At 41.4% G+C, this 27,826-nt stretch overlaps 1 protein-coding gene across 4 annotated transcripts in view; it reads left to right on the forward strand.

Annotated features, from left to right (window-relative positions):
• LOC144592135 (EGF-like repeat and discoidin I-like domain-containing protein 3) overlaps nucleotides 1-27,826 on the forward strand; it is a 242,937-nt gene that overhangs the window by 111,632 nt on the left and 103,479 nt on the right. For all 4 annotated transcript variants that reach the window (XM_078396536.1, XM_078396537.1, XM_078396538.1 and 1 more), the window contains 3 exons: nucleotides 2,454-2,591; nucleotides 15,894-16,007; nucleotides 24,631-24,812. In XM_078396536.1, coding sequence (XP_078252662.1) covers nucleotides 2,454-2,591; nucleotides 15,894-16,007; nucleotides 24,631-24,812 — 434 coding nt within the window. The remainder of the gene's footprint in view (nucleotides 1-2,453; nucleotides 2,592-15,893; nucleotides 16,008-24,630; nucleotides 24,813-27,826) is intronic.

Here is a 27,826-nt window from a genome sequence, read left to right on the forward strand (position 1 = left end):
TAATCTAGCATTTCCAACCTTGCTCATTTGGAAACAAAGTATTAGCTAAAACAAATTGGCCAGATCATGCATGTTAAGAGTTCAGGCCGAGTTTGTTTACTGGGAGCGGATTTAAACAGTTTTCTTTGTATTGCAATAGAGTTCTTGAAGGAGAGTAATAATTTCACAATGCTTTATTCTAAAATGATTTTCAGATGATACTGCTGATCGTTTAAATTGTTATTTGAATTGGTTGATTTCCACCATGAATCATTCATAAATGTTAACAATCCTATTGTAATTTCATCAATGCTGATTGTTTCTGCTTTTGATATATGAAAACCCCATCTGCAGTTCTGTTCATTTTATTATTCTAACTGCCAAGCTCTTACTGCACAGATATGTGTTTCCCTTTTAGCCAAGATTTTAAAAGCTTTACAAATTTGAGTTTACATTCATTTACAATGTCAGTTTATATTAGTCCAGACTAATTAGATTTCCTTTTGGTTTAATGGTTCGTTTTAAGCATTTTATCAATAAGTAATTTGTCTTTCAGATGGGTATAATACTGCCTTCATGGCTGCAAAGAAAAGAATTTGTGCATTAGCTTCACGTGACCATATTAGTCTGACATGACCAAGATGAGCTATATTAATTTTGTGATTGGCTTGAGAAACTATTAGTCTCGGTCCCAATCCGTCATTATCAATACCAAAATAAGTTCCATTAATGTACATTCAATGTGATGTGTAAAATGTGGTCCTGTGTGTATTAATTAAACTTTTTTTCTTGCTGTTCAATGACATTGCGTAATATTTTTTCCAGTGTTGCTCTTAGGTATTCTAGAACTTTGGCGCTTTTGATTTCATCATTGATGTCTGTTGATAATAGTATTTTATTGAAATGTTGGTTTTGATCGCTATTTTAAAGCAACATTTTAGTATTCCTGAATCACAAATTAATTTCTGATACACTTGAGGCATTTAGCTATAGACTAATACAGTGGAGAAACAGGTCCTTTGGCGATCATCAAGTACCCATCTATTCTAATCCCCTTTACCAACACTTGGTTCATAGCCTTGTTCTTGGTCCATGACATGTGATGAAAGAATGGATTGACTGGGCTTATATTCACTGGAATTTAGATGGATGAGAGGGGATCTTATAGAAACATATAAAATTCTTGAGGGAGTGGACAGGCTAGATGCAGGAAAAATGTTCCCAATGTTGGGGGAGTCCAGAACCAGGGGTCACAGTTTAAGAATAAGGGGTAGGCCATTTAGGACTGAGATGAGGAAAAACTTTTTCACCCAGAGTGTTATGAACCTGTGGAATTCTCTGCCATAGAAGGCAGTGGAGGCCAATTCACTGGATGTTTTCAAGAGAGTTAGAGAAAGCTCTTAAGGCTAACGGAATCAAGAGATATGGGGAGAAAGCAGGAAAAGGGTACTGATTTTGGTTGATCAGCCATGATCATATTGAATGGCAATGCAGGCTCGAAGGGCCGAATGGCCAACTTCTGCACCTGTTTTCTATGTTTCTAGTCTACCATGTTTTGGTGGTTCAAGATCTCGCATAAATACATCTCATTTGTGAGAGTACCTGCCCTCGGCACCCTTGCATTGCAAACCTCCTCTGGGTGAAAATATTCTTCCTAATATCCTCTCTACATATCTTACTCCTCGCCTTAAACCTGTGCCCTCTGTCTTGGATATATTTGTTACTTTCTGAGCCTCGTATACATTTGCACACCACTGGCAAGTTCCTCTGCTCCAAGGAAAACAAACTCTGCCTATCCAGTCTCACCTCAGATGGTGAATCTCCTCTGCGCCCTCTCCAGTGCAATCAAACCCTTCCTGAAGCTGGGTTACCAAAAATTCGTACAATATTTCAGCACTGAAAGTTGCACCAAGACCTCCCTGCACTTTCGCCCTGTCCTGGAACGCTTTGCCAGGAATGGTGGTTGAGGTAGATGTGGCATTTAAAAGATTTTTGAACAGGCACATGGATATGCAAGGAATGGAGGGATATGGATTACATGCAAGCAGATAGGAGTGAGTCTTGGTATCAAATTTGACCCAGCCATATGGGCCAAAGGGCGTGTTCTTGTGCTCTACTGTTGTATATTCTGCTTTCTATGATCATAAAATGATTTTTGACACTGGCCTTTCTATCTGTCCTGGAGATAAGAACAAGCAAGAAATTAAAAACCAAGCCATCCAAACTTGAATATTGAACAGATATTGCCAAATTATGTTTAAAAGTTGCACTGCTAAAGCAAATGAATTCCTATCACATTGTGTAATTTGAATTCCTATTACATTGTGTAATTTTTAATCATAGACTGTATTAATAAACTATCCAGACCAGATGTGTTGCTCCAGTATTTTGTGTCTACCTTCAAGCAGAACACTAGAGCCGTTGTTTTGTAAATGGCAATCATAATTAATGTTATTTTCTCATTTGTATTTTAGGATCTGCAGGAGCTTGTCAACCGAACCCATGTCATAATGGAGGGATATGTGAAGTGAGCGAGAGTTATCGTGGCGACACGTTTGTTGGCTACATCTGCAGGTGTCCTGATGGATTCAGCGGAATTCATTGTCAACATAGTGAGTTTTGCTCCAATGACATTTCTGCATTAGAAGGGCCTAACATTGTATTGATAGTGATATGCATGAACAGTTAGAAAATTGTACTTGTGTCCATTGACCATGGATAACACCTTTCTTGTTAATGAGCCAAAATTGTTACTTTAAAAATAGTCTTGATGAAGATATTTTTGTTTGGTCTTGGTCAACAAAACATGCATCTTATTTTGGCTCTGGATATCCAAAGGGCCTCATTTAGTTTAAAGGGATCTCAATTGTCCCCTAAGTGGCTGGTTTCCTAGTCCTTTTCTTATGAATGGCGCTCTAATCCTTGGGCTTTGTTGCTTTGAATCACTTCCATGTGCTCCCCTCGGCTTTGAGAACCCTATGCAAGAAATTGCAGCGAATTGTGGACCATCCCAGACCAGAACTGCCCAGACCATCACACAAACCAACCTCCCTTCCATTGACTCCATTTATACCTTGTGCTGCCTCAGCAAGACCAGCAGCATAATCAAGGATGAGTCACACCCTGGCCACTCCCTCTTCTCCCCTCTCCCATCGGACAAAAAGACATAGAAGTGTGAAAACGCACACCTCCAGACTCGGGGACAGTTTCTTCCCAGCTGTTATCAGGCAACTGAAACATCCTTCCAACAACTAGAAAGCAGTCCTAAACTACTATCTACCTTTTTGTTGACCCTCGGACGATCCTTGTTCGGATTTTACTGGCTTTGCCTTGCACTAAATGTCTTCCCCTTATCGTGTATCTGTACACTGTGAATGGCTCGATTGTAATCATGTATTGTCTTTCCGCTGACTGGTTAGCACACAACGTAAGCTTTTCACTGTACCTCGGTACACGTGACACCAAACTAAACAAAAGTACAACATTCAGGACAGGAAATGACCACATGCCTATCAAGGGAGGCAAGCTACGAGAAAGCTGCCTGCCTTTTTCAAGTGACATTAATGGTCCCTCTTTTCTAGGTCCACTTAAAAATAACTTTGGATGGACCTTGTGCCCTTAAGTCGAGCATAATTTCCCTGCTATTACTATGTCTTGATGACCTCTAAACATGGCTACCAACCATTTAAAAACTGCCCATTGACTAAGCCAAGACTGACACACAGCAAATGGCAAAAGTCTGGTTTTGAAAAATCTTAATCGGATCGCCATTTGCTGTGTGTCAGTCTTGGCTTAGTGGTACCATTCGTACCTCTCTTGTCAGGAGGATGTGCATTCAAGCCACATTTCAGATGCACCGAGCGATATCAGAAGGAGCAAGTTCTTTGTTACTCCCTTTCACTTCAGCTGGTATTTGGCGAGCTTCCCAGTCCTTTCTCAAAAATGTCACTCTCATCTATAGCTTTGTATTGAATGACTTCCACATGCTCCCCTTGGCTTTGATAACCTTACTAAAGTACATAATTGAAGATTAAACACGTTCACAATAACCCAAACAGTAATTTTTTAAAGCTTTTACAATTGATTTACGCAGTCAAGCTGGCTTCCAGCAACAGAAAATTGCTCCATTACTTTGATCAAGAAGATTATTTTTGTGTTGGCTTGCACTGCAAAGTTAAATTAATTTGTGCCACTGCTCTAATGTCGATCGATTAGAATGTGAAGGGCAACAATTTTGTTATATTTGTAATTCAGATACGTACATCACACCTTGCCATGTGTTATGTTATGTTATTTGTAAAAACCTCACAAGCAGGTGAGAGACTGAATTACCTCACAAGGATCGATGATAAAGCATATTCTAGTTTTTTTTAATGCTTTTATGTTTCAGATAACAGTTTATCCTAAGTTGCTTCATTCTGTGCAGCAGTGGCATTAGGCTTGCTTTCTGCTTTATTCATCAATCAGTTCTTGTTTCCAGGGAAACGTTAGCTCGATGAGAATGTTGTTATTTGTGTGTTGTTTTCACAATGAGCTGATTTATTTAAATCACTCAATAACACGAAGACCACTTGTTTCTGAAGCACTTGGAGCATGACTTATGTACAAGCACAGGGCTTCAGCTACCGTTATCAAATAACTGTAGTTATATCACAGAAGGGAGTCATTTGGCCCATCAGATCCATGTTAATCCTATTGAGGGTGGCACGGCTTGCTTAGCGATAGAGCTGCTGCCTTACAGCATCAGAGACCCAGGTTTGATCCTGACTACGGGTGCTGTCTGTACGGAGTTTGTACGTTCTCCGCGTGACCTGCGTGGGTTTTCTTCGGTTTCCCCTCATCCTCCAAAGGTGTACAAGTTTTAGGATTAGTTGGCTTGGTAAAATTGTAAATTGTCCCTAGTGTAGGATAGAGCTAGTGTGTGAGGTGATTGCTGCTCAGGGCGGACTCGGTGGGCAGTAGGTCCTGTTTCCGGGCTGGATCTCTAAAGTAAACTAAACTCTATGATAAAACACACAGTCCCCTGACCTACTCTTATATCACCACAAATTCTCTCCTGACAGATATTTATCCCTTTCCCTTTTGAATTCTACAATTAAATCTGCTTCCATTGTTAGCGTTAGGAAGACGATTGAAGAGCAAGACGTCTAGGGTGGTTATCTCTGGATTGCTTCCTGTATCTCATGCTGGTGAGGGCAGGAACAGGGAGATAGGGGATCAGAATGTGTGGCTGGGGGGCTGGTGCAAGGAGCAGGGATTTAGATTTATAGACCACTGGGATCTCTTCTTGGGTAGGGGTGACCTGTACAAAAGGGACGGGTTACATCTTAACTGGATGGAGACCAACATTCTGGCAAGCAGGTTTGCTAGTGCTACACGTGTGGGTTTAAACTAAATAGCGGAGGGGGGGGGGGGTTGACAAATTGGGAGTATAAAGATGGAGTTAAAGGGGAAGTGAGTACAGGAAAAGTTGCAAAGGACTCTTGAATTTATGGGAAGGAAAGTTCGAGAAGGGATAAGAGAGTAAAGTCAGGGCCAATAATGACCGGTGTGAGAGGGGAGGTGAATACCGAAGTTAACGTGTTGTATTTGAATGCGCGAAGTATAAAAAATAAAGTGGATGAGCTTGAGACTCAGTTAGATATTGGCAAGTATGATGTTGTGGGAATTACAGAGAATGGCTGCAAGAGGACCAGGGCTGGGAACTGAATATTCAGGGGTATACCTATCGAAAGGTCAGACAGGTGGGCTGAAGGGGTGGAATAGCTCTGTTGGTAAGGAATGATATTCAGTCCCTTGCGAGGGGTGACATAGAATTAGGAGATGTAGAGTCAGTGTGGATAGAACTGAAGAATTGTAAGGGTAAAAAGACCCTAATGGGAGTTATCTACAGGCCCCCAAACAGTAGCCTGGAAATAGGGTGCGTTGAATCAAGAGTTAAAATTGGCCTGTTGCAAAGGTAATGCGACAGTGGTTATGGGAGATTTCAACTTGCAGGTAGACTGGGAAAATCAGGTTAGTACTGGACCCCAGGAAAGGGAGTTTGTGGAGTGCCTCCGAGATGGATTCTTAGAACAGCTTGTACTGGAGCCTACCAGGGAGAAGGCTATTCAAGATTTAGTGTTGTGTAATGAACTGGATTTGATAAAGGAACTCAAGGTAAAGGAGCCATTAGGAGGTAGTGATCATAAAATGATAAGTTTTAATTTACAATTTGAGAGGGAGAAGGGAAAATCAGAAGTGTCAGTATTACTGTTGAGCAAAGGGTACTATGGAGGCATGAGGGAGGAGCTGTCCAAAGTTGACTGGAAAAAGAACCTAGCAGGAACAACAATGGCAGGTATTTCTGGGAATAATATAGAAGATGCAGGATCAGTTCATTCCAAAGAGGAAGAACGAATCTAAGGGGAATAAGAGGCGACTGTTGCTCAAATGGGAAGTCGGGGACAGTATAAAAATAAAAGAGAAGAAGTATAACATGGCAAAGATGAGCGGGAAGCCAGAGGATTGGGAAACTTTTAAAGAGCAACAGAAGATAACTAAAAAGCCAATACAGGGAGAAAAGATGAGGTATGAAGGTAAGCGAGCTAAGAATATAAAGGAGCATAGTAAAATCTTCTTTAGGTATATGAAGAGGAAAAAAATAGTTAAGATAAATGTGGGTCCCTTGAAGACAAACAGGTGAATTTAATATGGGGAACAAGGAAATAGCAGACAAGCTGAACAGGTACTTTGGATCTGTCTTCACTAAGGAGGGCACAAACAATCTCCCAGTTGTACTAATGGCCACAGGACCTAGGGTGACGGAGGCACTGAAGGAAATTCACATTAGGCAGGAAATGGTGTTGGGTAGACTGAAGGCTGATAAATCCCCAGGGCCTGATGGTCTGCATCCCAGGGTACTTAAGGTAGTGGCTCTAGAAATCGGGGACGCATTGGTGATCATTTTCCAATGTTCTATAGATTCAGGATCAGTTCCTGTGGATTGGCGGGTAGCTAATGTTATCCCACATTTTAAGAAAGGAGGGAGAGAGAAAACAGGGAATTATAGACCAGTTAGTCTGACATTGGTGGTTGAGAGGATGCTGGAGTCAATTATAAAAGATGAAATAGTGGCACATTTGCATAGCAGTAACAGGATTGGTCTGAATCAGCATGGATTTACGGAGGGGAAATCATGCGTGACTAAGCTTCTGGAATTTTTTGAGGATGTAACTAGGAAAATGGACAAGGGAGAGCCAGTGGATGTAGTGTACCTGGACTTTCAAAAAAGTCTTTGATAAGGTCCCACATGGGGGATTAGTGGGCAAAATTAGAGCACATGGTATTGGAGGTAGGGTACTGACATGAATAGAAAATTGGTTGGCAGACAGGAAACAAAGAGTAGGGATTAACAGGTCCCTTTCAGAATGGCAGGCAGTGACTAGTGGGGTACCACAAGGCTCTGTGCTGGGACTGCAGCTATTTACAATATACATTGAAGGGATTAAGAGTAACATTAGCAAATTTGCAGATGGCACAAAGCTGGGTGGCAGTGTGAACTGTGAGGAGGATGCTGTGAGGATGCAGGGTGACTTGGACAGGTTAGGTGAGTGGGCAGATGCCTGGCAGATGCAGTTTAATGTGGATAAATGTAAGGTTATCCACTTTGGTGGCACGAACAGGAAGGCAGATTATTATCTGAATGGTGTCAAGTTAGGAAAAGGGGACGTACAACAAGATCTGGGTGTCCTGGTGCATCAGTCACTGAAAGGAAGCATGCAGGTACAGCAGGCAGTGAAGAAAGCCAATGGAATGTTGGTCTTCATAACAAGAGGAGTTGAGTATGGGAGCAAAGAGGTCCTTCTGCAGTTGTACAGGGCCCTAGTGACACCACACCTGGAGTATTGTGTGCAGTTTTGGTTTCTAAATTTGAGGATGTTCTTGCTATTGAGGGAGTGCAGCATAGGTTCACGAGGTTAATTCCTGGGATGGCGGGACTGTCATATGTTGAAAGAATGGAGCGACTGGGCTTGTATTCACTGGAATTTAGAAGGATGAGAGGGGATCTTATTGAAACATATAGGATTATTAAGGGATTGGACACACTAGAAGCAGGAAGCATGTTCCCAATGTTGGGAGGGTCCAGAACCAGGGGCCACAGTTTAAGAATAAGGGGTAGACCGTTTAGAACGGAGATGAGGAAGAAGTTTTTCACCCAGAGAGTTGAGAATCTGTGGAGTTCTCTGCCTCAAGACAGTGGACGCCAATTCTCTGGATGCTTTCAAGAGAGAGTTAGATAGAGCTCTTAAAGATAGCAGAGTCAAGGCATACGGGAAGAAGGTAGGAACAGGGTACTGATTGTGGATGATCAGCCATGATCACAGTGAATGGCAGTGCTGGTGCGAAGGGCCGAAAGGCCTACTCCTGCACCTATTGTCTATTGATATTGCATTCCAGACCCTACTCAAATCCCCATCTCGCCTTCACTTTTTTACCAGTCACCTTCATTATCCACTTTGGAGGCAAGAACGGGAAGGCAAATCATTATCTGAATGGTGTCAGGTTAGGAAAAGGGGAAGTACAATGAGACCAGGGTGTCCTAGTACATCAGTAACTGAATGTAAGCATAAAGGTACAGCAGGCAGTGAAGAATACTAATAGCATGTTGGCCTTCATAAAGAGAGGAGTTGAGTATTGGAGCAAAGAGTTCCTTCTGCAGTTGTACAGGGCTGTGGTGAGACCACACCTGGAGTATTGTGTGCAGTTTTGGTCTCCTAATTTGTGGAAAGACATTCTTGCTATTAAGGGCGTGCAGCGAAGGTTCACAAGGTTAATTCCCGGGATGGTTGGACTGTCAGATGATGAAAGAATGGATCGACTGGGCTTGTATTCACTGGAATTTAGAAGAATGAGAGGGGCTCTTATAGAAACATATAAAATTATTAAGGGATTGGACACGCTAGATGCAGGAAACATGTTCCTGATGTTGGAGTCCAGAACCAGTGGTAACAGTTTAAGAATAAGGGGTAGGCCATTTAGAACTGAGATGAGGAAAACCATTTTCACAGAGTTGTGACTTTGTGGAATTCTCTACCTCAGTGGAGGCCGACTCAATGGAGGCATTCAAAAGAGAGTTAGACAGAGCTCTTAGGGCTAGTGAAATCAAGAGGTATGGGGAGAAGGCAGGAACGGGGTACTGATTGTGAATGATCAGCCATGATCACATTGGCGGTGCTGGCTCTAAGGGCCGCATGGCCTACTCCTCCCCTATTGTTTAGGTATCTATGTATACTATTTCTTGGCTCTTTTCCCAACGGGATCAATCAGATTTCCTCACTGCCATCTTTGTTCTCGGGTAAATGTTCCCTGTCAAACTATGTAATTAAAGTCCCTCACACGATTTAGGATTTGGAAAAAATAATGTTAGGAAATTTAGTGTGGTATTGATTTTTTAGCTTCAGTAGGTCTTCTGCGGTTTCTGAAATTAAATGTTTATTGCACAGAAAACTTGTTACCAAGGAGTTTTCTCATTTGATGCTTAAACATTGGCATTAGTTTCTATTATGATATCGATTTATCTTCCATACAACTAGTTACATCATTAAAATCTTAATTATTTTGCAATTGGATTTAGAGAAGTCTAAATGTACCATTTCATTGGTATATTAAAAGGAAAGATATTATGTGTCACATTGTAACAGGCATGCCGAGAAGATATTATTTCATGGCGTGCATTCAATTGAAAAGCTCCATTATAAAGTGGGGGAATTTCATTTGAATCCAATGGTTTCCATGTAAGTGGGGATAAAATGGAGAGCTTGCAGTGGAGTGTGCATGATATCTAGGACCAGGTTTTGTAATATGTTTGTAAAAGACAATCTAAATCCATCTTATTTCATGGTAATCCGAGAAAGCTTTACAGTTCTCTGCTTGAGAACTGATGATGTGTGAAAATCCTCTCCACTCTTCTCATAATTTGTCTGCGCCATTCCTGTATCAGACTCTCGGAGGTGGAAATAGGATTGTGCCCCAAAGTGGGAATTAATCGGAGTATAATAAGACAGTAATTAAACGATTAGACAATGAAGACCTGGGGACCTATTGATCTGGAGACGTAGGTTCCAATTTCATCATGGCAGCTGGTGAATTTAAATTCAAATAATTAAATAATTTTGGGATTAAAATATTACTATCACTAAAGGCGATCATTAAACCATAAGATTATAGCAAAAATCCATTTTGTTAGTCTTTAGTTAGTGCGGCCTGTGTATGACTCCAGATAATGCGTCGCAAGCCATGCGAGACGGATAATGAATTCTGCTTTAGCCAGCAAAGCTAGCACCGTGTTACTGAATGTTTTTAAAATTACATTAGTCACGGTTTGGACATGTCTTTTGAGTTTAGAAGTACAGCTCGGAAACTGGCCCTTTGGCCCACTAAGTCCACATCGATCAGCAATCCCCATACCCCAGCACTATCCCACACACCAGGGACAATTTACAATCTTTACCGGAGCCAGTTAACCTACAAACCTGTCCATCTTTGGAGTGTGAGAGGAGACCGGAGCACCCGGGGAAAACCCATGCGGTCGCGGGGAGAACGTACAAATTCCGTGCAGATAGCACCCGTCGTCAGGATCTAACCCAGGTCTCAATAGACAATAGTTGCAGGAGTAGGCCATTCGGCCCTTTGAGCCAGCACCACCATTCAATGTGATCCTGGCTGATCATTCACAATCAGTACCCTGTTCCTGCCCTCTCCCCATACCCTCTGACTCAGCTATCATTAAGAGCTCTGTCTAACTCTCTCTTGAATGCATCCAGAGATTTGGCCTCCACTGCCTTCTGAGGCAGAGAATTCCACAGATTTAGAACTCTCTGAGTGAATTTGTTTTTCCTCATCTCCGTTCTAAATGGCCTACCCCTTATTCTTAAACTGTGGCCCCTGGTCCTGGCACAGTAAGGCAGCAACTCTACCATTGGGCCACCCTGCCCCGCAGTCCATGAAGTTTTTCCACCTTGTATTATTAGTGATTGATCAGCATCCATGCATGCTGGATCGCAATCCTGAATAAGGTTAAAATCAGCCAATGTGGTCGCTGGCATGTAGTTCAGGTGAATTTGCAGAATGAGCTTTTGGCAAAGGCAAGTCACATTTGCAATGTGAGTACAAGGCTACAGCACAAAAGGAGATCATTTTGTCCCATTATGTCCTTGGCAGCTCTTTAACAAATTGGTCTGGAAGCCCCTCAAATCCTCTTTCTTCTTGGTCTGTAACCATTTTTAAAAAAAATGTTTACATCAATTCCGTTTTAAATGTTGCCATTTAATCTGCCTTCTTCAGTCTTTGAGGCAATGCTTTTGATTTCACAACATGCTGAGTTTAAATGAATGTTTCTTCACATCACCACTGGTTCTTATGCAAATAACCTTCGCTCTGTGTCCTCTCGCTGCCAAAGTCTCCACTGCTGGAACTGCTGCTTTTTATTTTGCTTCTTCCTTGCATCAAATTTATTGATGATTTTGAATAATGCTATCAGTAATTCCTTTTAGTCGTCTCATTCCCAGTTTCACAAATTTCATCAAATAGCTGTGGCCTGTCTTCCCTGGTATATTATTCTGGTCAAATTCCGCCCCATAAATTATTTTCATGGTGGAAGCATCCGTCCCAATGCTTGAAAATGATGCATACTCCAGCAGAGACACTTCGAGTGTTTTGCAAAGGTTATCAGAGCTTCTTTGCATTTGTACTCTGTGCCTCTCATAATAAAGCTATAAGACCCACATGTTTTTTTTTCTCCCACATGCACCTCCTCTAACCTCATCTAGTACATCCGGTGTTCCTGATGTGGGCTCCTCAACATTGGCCAGACAAAGCGTAAACTCGGCAACCGTTTTGCTGAACACTTGGGCTCGGTCCGTCAAGGCCTACTGGATCTCCCGGTTGCCACTCCCACTTTAACTCCCCTTTCCATTCCCAGGATGACCTTGCCTTCCTGGGTCTTTTCCCCCATTGCCAGAGTGAAGCCACACACAAATTGAAGGATCAGCACCCCGTATTCCACTTGGGTAGCTCATCAGTATGAACGTTGAATTAGCTAATTTTAGGCAAAGATACTAGAGGAGCAAGATGAACCACTCCGTCAAAATCGCCTATGCTGAAGTGTAGCACGCAAAGGAGCGTAACGTCTGCCATTTTAGTCGGCAAAACCCGCCGTCCGTTATGCCCCTCGCAGTGTAATCAGTGTTTTGGGGGAACAATATGTGTGATGATACCATAAAAATGCAGAATATATCTCATCTATCAATTCACAGATTTTTGTTATTTTTCTTTTAAAATGTTTCTGCAAGTTTCTGCCTACTAAAATGGCGCCATGACATATGACGGTTTTTAGGGTCGAGTGGTCTATTACCTTTTAGGTAACTTCTACAAACAATTAGTTTCGACTCCCAGTTGACTAACTCCCAGTCAATTTCTAAGTTTACAGAAAACAATCCAGAGAATATTGTGGTGAAAGTTGTGATCTTGTCGTGGTATTGCATGACTTGGTGAATCCCATCTCTGTTTCCATTAGTACAGTGGTCATGGTTTGGTGAGTAGTTTTCCAACGGAAGCAGTTGGCTATCATTTCAATCTTGTTCCAGAGATTTGTGTACCAAAGTCCAGACTTAAATTCGGATGAGGGAAAATAACTTTGTTTGACAAAGAAGACAGCCTTTTCAGCTTACTTGGTTGAGGATAAAAGATGTCACAAAGTGCTGGAGTAACTCAGCAGGTCAAGCAGCATCTCTGGAGAACATGGATAGGTGACATTTATGGAAGAGACCTTTATTCCGATTGAACAAGATCTCATGCCACCATTTTAATGAAAAACAGGATGTTGTAATCTGTCTCCATTGTAGTCAATTTTCATCTTGTAACCAAAACCATCAGATGACTGGTGGCGCGGAATATATATGATGATGATGATGATGATGATGATGATGATGATGATGATGATGATGAGTTGTCATGCCCTCCCCCAAAAACGACAGTGACTACACTTCAAAAATATTTAATTAACTGTGAAGTACATTGGGATGTCCTGAAGTCACAAAACTTTAGGTCTTCCTTCCAAACCTGTGCAAATATACTCTGAAATCACAGCTCAATCCCACAGTCCTTTCCAGACAGAGGCCTTTTTTGGAAGATTAACTAGGGATTTCTATTTTTCATAAAAATGTACTGATTGTAATGCACGAGGATGCTGCTATGTGGACTTGAGAATGTTTAATTAACTGTCTGCAATGTTTCCTTTAACCTTTAAATCTGCCATTCACTATCACTATATGATTACACGATCTTCCCGGAAACAAGTTCCAACAAGTTTGTTCCTTTTTTAATTAAATCACAATTTAAATCACCACAATCCCCCCCCCCCCCCCTTTCCTCTCTCTAGAAAAGTAAATAATGGCATTGTTTCAATGCTATTTTATGACTGTTTATTTCATATGTCTGCTACTTTGTGTTTGGAAATGTTCCACTTCCCTGCTTAATCCTAATGATTCATCCCCTTTATGTATCCATTTTATTCTGTACCTTTATAATTTTTAACAGTCCAATATTTCAATTAATATCTTCCCAGTTTTACTCTATTAGGCCTAATTGGTAATACCTCACAGCATTGCTTCTTAAATCACGGCAATCATTTTATTGAGCATGTTTTTCAGCATGAATGGGGGGCAGATTAATGAAAACAGCTTCAAATGATTAATATTGGAATGGGCCTTTAAATACGCAGTAAACAGCTTTGTTTAGATTTGTCCTGGCTTGGATTTTTAGTTCTGCACCTCAGCTTTCAAGACAGTGCTTGTTCAACGCAGTCAGCTTGCCATTATTTTCTCTTTAGGCTAAACCATGGCAATGTCACATATCTCTGGTGATCATCATCACTCTTTTATAATCATTGCCCCATTGCCTCTACCCAGCAAATAGAAAAGCAAAAAATCAACTCTATTGTAGCAGAGCAATATTCTGTAGGTTTTGACTGCAATTTTACTGATACAGTATCAGAATATATTGGTAACCCCTGCCGCAAATGCTATTCAAGGGTAATTTAATGAGCAAGTGCAAAGATTTGGCCAATTTTGACCAGCATTTCCTCAATACTGATCAAACATTTGTCATGTTTTAACCATTCATTTTGAGAAAATGATAGATTTTTAATCACTTGAGTCTGGACCTATGGGAATAAAAATATTTTTATTCAATACCAGAAGCAGGCTGCGATGTGATTTAATTGTTATAAGTGAGGTTGGCATATTTACTAACACAAGAATAACTACAATGATAACCAGATTTATTTAAAGCATCAAATGTTAAGCAATGCATCCATTTGAGCCCAGTTCGTTTCAAAAAGCCCCACATGAAATCTGAATCTTGAATCTACTATAGGCCAAAAACTATCCAAGAAATTGATTAATTTTGCACTTCTGCCACTGTAAAGGAACTCTTGAATTAATATTTAGATTTCGTTATTTGCAATCTCCTCACAATGCAATAGTGGACAACATTGTATATGACTTGTTTTTTTATTGTACGTGTCCAATGGATCAAAATTTACATTTTGCTTGGAGATATTTGTCAGTGTTCAATGTTAACATATTGTTACAGCGAGTTTACATTTCACAAATAAAGACATCTATGTTTTTAATTAGTGGTGTGTTACCTGTTTATATGTATATTATTGTTGATTGCTAGTTTTGCATGCAGTGAAACTGTTTCATTAGAGATGGTGTAATATGCTAAATAATTTAGCTCGGTCTAATAAGTAGTACCCCAGAAGCAGTACCCCCCTCAAATTATTTTTGTGTATTGTTATTTTTGGTTAAAGGAACAGTATTGCCAGAAGCATTAAATATTTTGTGCATTTAAAATATTTCTCGGTATAAATTAAAATATATGCAACAAATCGCCCAAGAAATAAGTTTTTTTCCCTTTCAATACTTTCCACCGCGAATGCTTTGGAGACAATTATGCTTTGAAAATATTTTCACCAGTGAGAACATGTGGGGGTGAGGACAGAAATTATTAGCTGGGCGTGCCACCATGATGAATCATTTGAGGCACGATGGCGCAGCAGTAGTATTGCTGCCTTATAGTGCATGCTGTGCCGGAGACCCTGGTTCGATCCCGACTACGGGTGCTGTCTGTAGGGCGTTTGTATGCTCTCCCTGTCACCACGTGACTTTTCTCCAACATCTTTGGTTTCCTCCCACACTCCAAAGACATACAGGTTTGTAGATTAATTGGCTTGGTATAAGTGTTAATTGTCCCAAGTGTGTGTAGGATAGTGTTAGTGTGCGGGGATCGCTGGTCGGTGTGGACTCGGTGAGCCAGAAAGCCTGTTTCCACGCTGTATCTCTAAACTAAACTAAAAATTGAAATTAATCTGCTAATTTGATAAAGTATTTATATTAAAGGCTGAATGATTGAAATTGGGATAACTGCAAAGTCTGTGTCAAAAAGGATAATTGTAAATAGACAATAGGTGCAGGAGGAGGCTATTTGGCCCTTCGAGCCAGCACCGCCATTCAATGTGATCATGGCTGATCATTCAGAATCAGTACCCCGTTCCTGCCTTCTCCCCATACCCCCTGACTCTGCTATCTTTAAGAGCTCTATCTAGCTCTCTCTTGAAAGCATCCAGAGAATTGGCCTCCGCTGCCTTCTTAGGCAGAGAATTCCACAGATTTACAACTCTCTGACTGAAAAAGTTTTTCCTCATCTCCATTCTCCGTTCTAATAAAATGTTGCATAGGGCAGGTTGGCAGTTGCAAATTGTGCATCACATCAGATACATTACAGCGATTAATAAAGGTTCATTCATAAGTCTTGTTTTATTTTAAGCATCAATTGTCCCATTTGAATTAATTCTGTCCTTTATCCTGCAGATATAAATGAATGTGAGTTTGACCCCTGCAGAAATGGTGGGATATGCACTGACCTCATTGCGAACTATTCCTGTGAATGTCCGGGAGAATTCATGGGCAGAAATTGCCAGCACAGTAAGTAAAGTCTTTCAATAATGATTGAAGTTACTGAGTAGGTTTAAGTAACGGTAAATCGTCTTGTCATATTTCTGTCTGTGTGAATGATAAGTGTGAGAAATGCAAATCAAAAACACTGAACGTAGTATTTAATAATATTTAGAGCAAAAAAAGTTTGAGGAAAGGCGATAAGTTAATTGAATCAAAATGAGGGAATGTGCAACACAGAAGACAGAGGAAGGAATATCGGAAAGAAAGCAAAGTGAAATTGTGATGCTGAGGTGGAGGAACAAGTGGATTATTTGCATATAGATATCTAACTAGGTCACATCTGTATAATGACACCACCATACATGTGTCCTAAGAAGAGCTGTAAGTTTTTATTACCCCCAACTAAAGTACATGTCCTTGTTCTGCAACTTCTGGTGTCTTGCACACATTATTATTGTTTTAACCCCACAGGACCGTTTTACATACCACCCTACCCCAAATAAACTATAATTGGCAGTGAGGATAGTTTGGGTTATCCACAATAATCAACCGAAAGTAACACTGTTGAAGTAGTTTTTTTTTGGTACAATCTCCCAAGTATAACGTAGTGGCAGCTCTCACTGAGTGACCCCAAAGTCTCTGCTCCCAAGAAGACACAAAAATCACAGACATTGGATTTCCTAGATGCAGAGTGAGTCTGTAAATTTGCCCAGGCAGCAGCAAGTGAAAATAATCCAGGCAGTGGCCTTCTCTACAAAAAAAGCACCAGAAGCAGGGTGGCATGATGGCGCAGCAGTATAGTTGCTGCCTTGCAGCACTAGAGACCCGGGTGTGATCCGCATGGGTTTTCCCTGGGTGCTCCGGTTTCCTCCTACATTTCAGGCATACAGGTTTGCAGGTGAAGAAGGGTCTTGACCCGAAACGTCACCAATTCCTTCTCTCCAGAGATGCTGCCTGTCCCGCTGAGTTACTCCAGCATTTTGTGTCGATCTCGGGTATGTGGGTGAATTGGCTTCAATTTTTATTTTTATTTTAAGTAAATTGTCCCTAATATGTAGGGTAATGTTTGTGTACGGGGTGATTGTTGGTCGGCACAGACTCGGTTGCCCTGTATCTCGAAACATAAACTAAACTAGGGTGCATGAGGCAAAATGAAATATACAGGAGCCTTCAGTGCCACAGTGTCACCATTTGGTGAGATAAGGGAAGTGATGGCCGCTCAAACATAAACAAGCTACCTCAGCTGCCATGTGGTGCTTAATTAACCATCTGTGTCATTCTGCATCAAAAGAGTGGAAGTTTTTGTTTGTGGCAAACAACTTTCCTGCAATAGAAGCGCATGTTAAAAATACACAGATATTGAACACTGCAGTGGGAGCATAATGAGTTTCAGTTTAGTTCATTGTCACGTGTACCGAGGTACAGTGAAAAGCTTGGGTGCTATCCCGTCAGTGGAAAGACAATGCCCGATTAAAATCGAGCCATTTACAGTGTATAGATACATGATAAGGGAATAACGTTTAGTGCCAGGTAAAGCCAGTAAAGCCTGATCAAGGATTGTCCGAGGGTCAGCAATGCTCTCTGCTTCTGGTCGGATGATTCAGTTCAGAGATATACTCTAAATCCTGTTCTGTACTTACTCATCAGGTGGTTTCACCGGAAGTTAATTATATGCCCTTCACAGATGTATTGCGGAAGATAGAATATTATTTCAACCCACAGTAATCTAAAGTCGCGGAGAATGGAAAGTGTTTAGACCGTGTAATGTAGATGGCGCTCGAATGGATCCAATAAAAGTGGTCAGGCATGAAGACCCTTGGTTTAATGTGGGCTGAAATGTTGAATCTGAATAGATATGGCAGTGAAAACGTGAAAGACGTCTGTCTATTAACAAGCCTTAACTTAAAAAGGGATCAGTGAAAGGGTGGCACGGTGGCGCAGCGGTAGAGTTGCTGCCTTACAGCGTATGCAGCGCCGGAGACACAGGTTCGATCCTGACTACGGGCGTCGTCTGTACGGAGTTTATACGTTCTCCCCGTGATCTGCGTGGGTTTTCTCCGAGATCTTCGGTTTCCTCCCACACTCCAAAGACGTACAGGTTTGTAGGTTAATTGGCTGGGCAAATGTAAAAATGGTCCCTAGTGGGTGTAGGATAGTGTTAATGTGCGGGGATCGCTGGGCGGCGCGGACCTGGTGGGCCGAAGGGCCTGTTTCTGCGCTGTATCTCTAAATCTAAAAATCTAAATCTAAAGCTCCATGTATGAAATGGATCAACACTGAGTGGGTGTAATTAAGACAAATGCCCGTTACAGACATAATGGGGATTAAAATGTAGTTATTTGGCAATCTTCTATTTGGCAGGCAGAGAGAGAGACTTGTTCACCTTAACATTTTGGAACTCATTCATCAGGTGTGTTTATGTACTTTATATTAATCATTTGACAGCACCACGTGGATGCGTTACCATCAGAATATTTGCTTGAATGGTTCATAAGGTACAGTGGTAATAAGCATTCATTAATTCCTCCAATTAACCTGCGCCTATCAGGGCAGCTGAAAAGTCTCTACATGTTTTAAAATCTTGAAGCAAGTTTTCCAAGGTTGAACGGTGATTCAACAGGACACATAGTCCTGGAGCAACTCAGCAGATCAGGCAGCATCTCTGGAGAACTTGATAGGTGCATGATGCTAACAGTGATTCAGCATTCGGCTAACTTCTGATTCACAAATAACACATCACACAATATGTTTCCATCGCTGACGAGTTGTTGATATGTCATAGGCTTCAAACACATTTAAGGTTTGGTACGGCATAACTCGAGGGGAATGTAGCGAGGAGGCAGATGAAAGAAGTCCTGGTGAGAGGAAGCTAATTGTGGCAGTTCAGTCAGGTGAGAAACCGAGATTGTCATGACTGATGAATGGGAATGACAGAGAAGTAACAGCTTGGTGAGATGGCATAAGCCCGTGGTCCAAAACAATATTTTGAGTGAAGGTAGACACAAAATGTCGGAGTAACTCAGCGGGACAGGCAGCATTTCTTTGAAGAAGGGTTTCGACCCGAAACATCACCCATTCCTTCTCTCCAGAGATGCTGCCTGTCCCGCTGAGTTACTCCAGCATTTTGTGTCTACCTTTGATTTAAGCCCAGCATCTGCAGTTCTTTCTTACACAAATATTTTGAGTGAATTGGAGGAAAGGTCAAAAAAGCCAATGTTGCCCAACTGTTTGCAGCAAAAGGCATATCTGAACACTTTGAGGAAATGTGTACTGACAGATGTAAATCCAGAGTTAACATGGAATCGGCTATGGAAGAGAACACATGTGGGCAGGGAGTCGAGTCAAGGTGTCACAAGTTCTTCAGATCAACAAGTAACCACGGGTGCAGTTGCGAAACAACTGCAGATGCAGAAAGCCTGAATTTAAAAATAGAGACTGCCGGAAATATTCTGTCAATCAGTATCTGTGGAGTAAGACAAATGGAGGTGACTTTTCAGGTTGATGATCTTTCCTGCTAAAAGCTGGAAATCAAACATGCTTTGAGTTGCAGGGAGGGAGAAGGTACAGAGAGAATAACGAAAACTCATGTGTGATATGGAAGAGACCATTGGTGCTAGTGCTGGGGTTCATAGATTGCAGTTGACGTTGACATAATGTAAAATCTGTTTCTCTCTCGGCTGAATAGTTTGAGGATTTTCTGCTTTAATGCTAGAGATTCAAACACAATTAAGGTGGTCTAAGGATCTGAGAAAGCCTCTGTGCAGACTGTATGTGTATGTGTTTCACACTGTTTCAAAGAGGAATAAAAGTGTAGCATACTTATAAATATGAAAATAAACTGTTTATTTTGCCTAATGGCATCGCATCTCATATATAACATAAAGGGCACTTGGCCCATCAAGTCTATGCCAGCTTTCAGAGAGACTCCATCAATTCTAGCCTCCTTTCTTTCTCTTGTAACCTATTTTTCTCTCAGGCCGATCAATTCCTTCCTGAAACTCTTCTAACCCACCTACACGAAGGGTAATTTAGGGTAACCTACCCATCAACTGCTCTTTGGGATGTGGGGAGAAACTGGAGCATCCAGAAGAAAGCGATAGGCATGTTAGAGAACAGGAAAGAGCATAAAGAAGAGGTGGTGAATTTGGCGCAGTGGTAGGTGTGTTGCCTTCCACCGCCAGAGAGCCAGGTTTGATCCTATCTATGGATGCTGCCTGTACAGAGTGTGTGCATTCTCCCTGTGACCGAGTGGATTTTCTCCGGGTGCTCCGGTTTCCTCCCACATTCTAAAATCTTGCAGGTTTGTTGGTCGATTGGGTTCTGTAATTGCCCCTCGTGTGCAGGATAGAATTAGTGTAGGAGTGATTGCGGTCGGCATGAACTCGGTGGGGAAAAATAAATAAGCAGCTCCAGAGATAGTCATACAGTGTGGAAACTAGCCCTTCAACCCAACTTGCCTACACTGACCTGCATGGCCCATCTACTAGTCCCACCTGTCTGCGCTTGGCCCATAACCCTCTAAATCTGTCCTATCCTTGTACCCGTCCAAATGTCTCTTAAATGTTATGATTGTACCAGATCTAAGTAAAGCAGCACAGGAAGGTGCTAAGTGATGTGCTGGGATGAAATATTTAATCTTCACCCTTCAAATTCAGTGGTTGGCAGCATTTGAGTGCAACCTAGTCGCATAACTAAATCACTAAATCTCAAAAATAATGGCATTAGTGACTCTAAATATCCAGGGATAATATTTTTGGACCAACAATTATACATATTCTCTCAGTCTTTTTAGATTTTAGATTTTTAGATTTTAGATTTTAGATTCTACAGCGCGGAAACAGGCCCTTTCGGCCCACCAAGTCCGCGCCGCCCAGTGATCCCCGCACATTAACACTATCCTACACACACCAGGGACAATTTTTACATTTACCCAGTCAATTAACCTACAAACCTGCACGTCTTTGGAGTGTGGGAGGAAACCGAAGATCTCGGAGAAAACCCACGCAGGTCATGGGGAGAACGTACAAACTCCATACAGACAGCGCCCGTAGTCAGGATCGAACCTGAGTCTCCGGCGCTGCATTCGCTGTAAGGCAGCAACTCTACCGCTGCGCCACCGTGCAGTATCTTCTGAGATACTGACAGAATGAAGAAGGGTCCCTCTCTGAAACCTGAGCTATTCATGCTCTCCTGAGATGCTGCCTGCCCCACTGAGTTAATCCAGCACCCTGTGTCTTTTGTAAACCAGCAGCTGCAGTTAGTTTCTAGATGTTCACGTTGACTGCTCCAACTTGAATCGCTATGGTTTAAAGTTTTTTGTAGTTCGGGTGAAAATGCAAAGTTATTTACCATCCCCTGGCCTTTTGAGATTCATCATTGCAGAACAGCCCTGCAGGGTCTGTGCCTTTCTCTGTCAGACATCTTGTTACATAATCTCGTAACTACACATTGGCCACCACTATATGCTGATTTGCGATCCTTTACATCAAAACTGTTCCCCGAAGGGCACTTGCATCAAAGAACATGTGCAATGTAGTACTTTTTTGTTGTGTTGTTGTATTTGCAATTCAAGTCATTTTTCTAATGGATTTAGCTGACTTGCATTTACTTATCCATACTGGCATGTCCTCTACTCCTGAAGGACACAGCTGGTATGGAACCATCTGTAGACCGGTGTTGGGACAGGCAAGGATTGTCACAGTATGTGTCCACATTAAGTTCTCGAAACGTGTTCGTTTAGGTACTGCTTGCGTAAACAAGAAAGGAGAATTCAGGGAAACACAAGGAAGATGTGGGTAGGCTTTTCCCTTTGAGAGTGGGGAAGATTCCAACAAGGGGACATAACTTCAGAATTTAGGGACAAAAGTTTAGGGGTAACATGAGGGGTAACTTCTTTACTCAGAGGGTGGTGGCTGTGTGGAATGAGCTTCCGGTGGAAGTGGTGGAGGCAGGCTCAATTTTATTATTTAAGAGTAAATTGGATAGGTATATGGATGGGAGGGGATTGGAGGGTTATGGTCTGAGAGCAGGTAGATGAGACTAGGTCAGAGAAAGTGGTCGGCGTGGACTGGTAGGGCCGAACGGGCCTGTTTCCGTGCTGTAATTGTTATATGGTTATATGGTTAAGATCAAGTAGTATCTTTATGAAAATATTTAAAGTTGATGACCATTTTGGAGCTCATTCACCTCATTTATTTCACGTAGCCTGTGCAATTTAACCACTTAACAACGTCCCGGTTTGGTGTGTTATCATAGGAATAATCCACAGACTACTGTCATTGTATAAAAGATGTCTATGGACTGTTCAAATGTATTAATAATTTTGCAGGTGATCTGTTATCATGTCATACAATGTGGAAACAGGCCCTTCAGTCCAACTTGCCCACACTGACCAACGTGCCCTTTCTATATTAGTCCCACCTGTCTGCGTTTGGCCCATGTCCCTCTAAGCCTGTACTATCCATGGACCTGTCTAAGTGTTTCTTAAACATTGTGATAGTACTTGCCTCAACTACCTCCACCGGCAGCTCATTCCATATACCCACCATACTTTGTGTAATAAATAAATAGATAAATAGATAAATAATGCCGCTCAGGCTCCTATTAATTTTTTCCCCCTCACCTCTTTAGACAGGTAAAGACGATACAGATATTTTATAATAAATAGTTTGGGTCGTTAGATTGTTTACAGTTTACTGAAAGTCTGAAATTTGTTCTGAGCAAGAGCATGAGACCAAAGGCAAAACAGACTTTTGATTTTATACGAAAGCCATTTGTTATACGTGAAATAATTACACTTAAAACATTTACCAATACTTGATGTCCGGATTATTTCATCGTAAAAAGGAACTTTCAACCTGCATTCTTAATTCATAGCAGGGGGACAGGCAGCATCTCTGGAGAGAAGGAATGGGTGACGTTTTGGGTCGAGATCCTTCTTCAGGATCACAGCATTAATGCAAATGGATTAACATTGCAAGTGATCCACCGAGTCGGGCACAACTTTAGCCTAACCCATCCAAGAGTGTGGCTAGTGATAAACTAATATCCTTAGTTGTAAAAAAGGCATTAGATCCAAGCCTATCCCATTTCATCCAAGCCTATCCCATTTCAACCAAGCAGAATAGCTTAGACTGAAATTGGGTATCCATTATGGATTACTAAATGGTGAGGAAGGATTAGATCTGGTTAAAATTCTGATTATAGTTTGCAGATGTAAATGAACTATAATCATGAAATTCTGATGTACAAAATAGATTGAATGGAGAAGAAACTAAAGATGATCAAAATCTGAAAATACATTGGATCTGAATAATGAGCCAGAGCAAATTTACTATCTTGAGGTAGATAAATATTACCGGATCATGACATGAACAATATTGGTTTATAATCAGAATATCTGAACAAAAAATAAATAGAGGCTGGATCTAATTGCACAGCATCAATGAGCAGATTAGATGAAATACTGTACGTCGACAGAATGTGAAATTAACTCGTAAGGACTGAACAAAAATCAAGATACCTATCAAATGTAATGTGGTTAAAACAGACATTAGGAGGACCAAAATATTTAGAAAAAACGATTTCCCATTAATTTATTAATTCAGTTGCATGAACTGTTAATGGATTGAATTTCAGAGAGAGAGAGAGAGAGCGTATCATTCTGCCCATAATATATAACATGTTCAATAGTACATAAACACAAATGCTGGAGTAACTCAGCGGGACAGGCAGCATCTCTGGAGAGAAGGAATGGGTGACGTTTCAGGCCGAGAACCTCAGCCGACCTGAAACATCACCCATTCCTTCTCTCCAGAGATCCCGCTTGTCCCGCTGAGTTACTCCAGCATTTTGTGTCTATCTTTGGTTTAAACCAGCATCTGCAGTTCCTTCCTACTCATGTTCAATAATACCAATCATTGATAGATTTCTGGACAGTTGCACCAGCCTAAACATGTTGCATTTACTAGCTTTCCTCATTGACCGCGTGAAATGATAGATTAGGACAATCATAATTGGTTCGTATGTTTTGATCATGGAGTATTGTCAAAAAATTGTGTTTTAATTGATGCTAATAGCAATGCATAGCTAATGTGTAAACAATGACAAGGTTTGACTGACAATGACTTTGCAAAAATGTTGACGATGAAAAAGAAAATGCTTTCAATTAAAAGATGAATTGTATTTACATAAAAGCTTTTGGTATAATTTATTTTGTCACCTTTTGCTCATGTTTTTGAGGAAAACAGGCCTTATGGCCCAAATTGCCCACAATGACCAGCATGTCCCATCTACACTAGTCCCACATGCCTGCGTTTGGTCCATATCCCTCTAAACCTGTCCTATCCGTGTACCTGTCTAATTGCTTCTTAAATGTTGTGATAGTCCCTGCCTCGACTACCTCCTCCGGCAGCTCGTTCCATTCACCCACTACCCTTTGCATGATAAAGCTACCCCTCAGATTCCTATAAAATCTTTCCCCCTTCACCTCAAACCTATGCCCTCTGGTTCTCGATTCCCCTACTCTGGACAAGAGACTCTGTGAGTGTACCCGATCAATTCCTCTCATGATTTTATACACCTCTATAACCATTTTATTCATGACCATTTTCAACAACCACTTTTCCAACTCTTTTTCTTACCCCCACAGAGTGTTCAGGACCCCTCGGGATGGAGGGAGGGATTATATCCAATCAACAAATTTCAGCATCTTCGACACACCGTGCCCTGTTTGGGCTGCAGAAATGGTACCCATACTATGCCAGACTGAATAAAAAAGGCCTTGTAAATGCTTGGACCGCTGCAGAAAATGACAGATGGCCGTGGATTCAGGTAACAGATGGATGTACAAAGGATAGTCTAAAATATAATTTGCAACACTTTTTCTTCCTGAAAGCTGACTTGTATAAAATGAACCAGAAAGATCTAAAATCGTCATTTTTATATGGTATTTTTAAAGGATTGTTAATTTAGAAGGCACCTGTAAATTGACATACGCCATCGTGCGCCCTTTTTACTTCCTCAACTTTAAGCGAACTATGTCCCAACTTAGTCATAAATGGCTTCTGGACATTGAAAGCAAAATTGCAAAATTATTCCAATAGACATTGAAGTGTAATTATGAATTGAGTTATACATTTTGAAAAATGACTGGATTACCTTTTTGAACCTTCAAATGGTGAATGTTTTTGTCTGAAGGAATGGTACGTTTATCAAGCATTGACAATTTGCCCAGCTGGCTATACTAATGTGAACTATTGCACATAAAAGAATGCTTTAGTGGTCAGATTATTGAAATCCTTTTTTAACACCAGTTAATTGTCTAATTCTGACGGCATGCAACCCATAGCTTTCTAAAATATGCATAAATCCCTGCTGGGATTCATTTAAGTTTCCTTGTTTTTTAATTGTTGTTTAATTCATCTAATTCTATGATAATTTCGTGTTAGTCCAGCACATTGTTTCAATTTTATTTTTTTGGAGCCCTTATACTTTATCATAATTGGAGTCAGGAGGAGATTAATTAATGTATTCAGTGGCAGATCAAATTGGATGAATTCAATGGGTATCATACTGACTTTTTTTTTTTTTAATTGTCGGAATTGTAGCTTTGATTTTAATTTTCCTCCCACTTCTTTTTGATTTGCTGACTAACTGCTGGTGTAAACTTCTGCAGGCTCTGCGTGTCTTGTTACTGTGCCCAACTTGTCGTTCTTCGAGTGTGAATCTCAATGAGTTATTTCATCAGTCACAGGGCAGTGACGCCATGTTTGATTCTTCACCTTCCGCCCAGACTTTCTCACCAGTCTTTCACGCTGCTCTTGGTACTGATTTGGCTTTTTGGACTGATTGGACAGTGGCGCAGCGGTGGAGTTGCTGCCTTACAGCATCAGAGACCTGGGTTCAATCCTGACTATGGGTGCTGTCTGTACAGAGATTGCATGTTCTCCCCTGTGACTGCAAGAGTTTCTCCGGGTGCTCCAGTTTCCTCCCACACTCCAAAGACGCAGAGGTTTGTAGGTTAATTAGCTTTGGTTAAAATGAACTGTAAATTATCCCCAGTGTGTAAGATAGTGCTAGTGTATGGGGTGATCGCTGGTTGGCGTGGACTTGCTGGGTTGAAGGGCCTGTTTCTACTCCATATCTCTTAAGTCTAAACTCTGCAGCTAAAGAGGAGGCAATGGGAAATGAAAGATTTGATCAAATAATGCAACTATGAGGATACAGTATATTTTTAATCCTACCATTTCCTCTTCCCACTTCCATACCCCATTTGGCCTGAAGAAAGATCTGAAGAAGGGTCTGGAAATGTCGCCTATCCTTGTTCTCCAGGGATGCTGCCTGACCTGCTGAGTTTCTTCAGCACTTTGTGTGGTTTTTTTTTGTCGCAGGCCCATTTTAATGTCCCTCTTGGAAAAGGACAGCTTTGCAGACGTGCTTTCTGAGGCATGGAGTGACATGGTGTTTTTACTTGTGACTGTTTTCTATAGTGTGGGGTTTGGCACAGCAATGTTGTTCCTTGGGCTATGGAACACATTATTGAGTTATTGAGGGAAACTACAGGGACCATCAAATGATGGTGTATAGAGATGCTGCACAGTGTTAGAGTTGCTGCCTTACAGTGCCAGTGTTGAGTGTACGGAGTTTGTACGTTCCCCTTGTGACCGCATGGGGTTTCTCCTGGATCTCCGGTTTCCTCCCACACTCCAAAGACGTCCAGGTTTGTAGGTTATTTGGCCGGTTAAAATTGTAAATTGTCCCTAGTGTGCAGGATTGTGCTTGTGTACGGGAGTGCTGGTTGACGCGAACTCGACGACCCAAAGAGATTAAGAGGGAAATCCAAAAAGTTCTCGATGTAAGTGGGACTTCCATTCAACAAATTAATGGTAATAGTTGTTCTACAAGATTGCACAGTGAAAAGTGAAAATGGACTGCCAGATCCTCCATGATCCCATAGAACCAATCCAACTGATATTAACTATGGATGAAAGAAAGTAAGTCCGACAGTTAAAGACAGTATGCTGAGTTAAAGAAATCCTGGGTAGCTCACGTGATGTACAAGGAGGCTGAGGGTAAATTCAACAAGGTAGACCAATGGTGCAACTGGTGGAGCTGCTGTCTCAGAGCACCAGAGGCCCCGGTTCGATCCTGACCTCGGGTGCTGTTTGTGTGAAGGTTCCATGCTCTCCCTGTGGCCAAGTGGGTTCCATCAAGGTGCTCCAGTTTCCTCCAACATTCCAGTTTCATTGGCCTCTGTAAATTGCCCCTAATAAGTAGGGAGTGGATGCAAAAGTTGATAGCATAGAACTGGTGTGAGCGGGTGATCTATAGTTGGCATAGACTCGGTGGGCCGAAGGATGTGTTTCCACGTTGAATCAGTCAATCGAATAGGTGGAAGTAGTCAAATTCAGTTGAAATCCAGAGACGCAGGGGACTACTGGTGCTGGAATCTAGAGCAAGAAACACATTGTGACTTCGTAGTACTGACTTGAGTTGAATTTAGTTTATTGGAACATGTATCGAGGTACAGTGAAAAGCTTTTGTTGCATGCTAACCAGTCAGCAGAAACACAATACGTGATTATAATCAGGCCATCCACGATGTACAGATACATGGTAAAGGGAATAACATGAATCACATTGAGTGCAAGGTAAAGTCTGATCAAAGATAGTCTGAGGGTCTCCAATAAGGTAGATAGTAGCTCGGGACTGCTCTCTGGTTGGTGGTAGGATGGTTCAGTTGCCTGATAAGACCTACTGGGAAGATCTGGGTGATGTAAGAATGCTCAGCAGTGATCACTTCCAGGAATTACTTTTTCCATGCAATGCTTTTGAATGAGTGTTGCA

Source organism: Rhinoraja longicauda, chromosome 3 (assembly GCF_053455715.1).
Source record: "Rhinoraja longicauda isolate Sanriku21f chromosome 3, sRhiLon1.1, whole genome shotgun sequence".
Classification (NCBI taxonomy): Eukaryota; Metazoa; Chordata; class Chondrichthyes; order Rajiformes; family Arhynchobatidae; genus Rhinoraja; species Rhinoraja longicauda.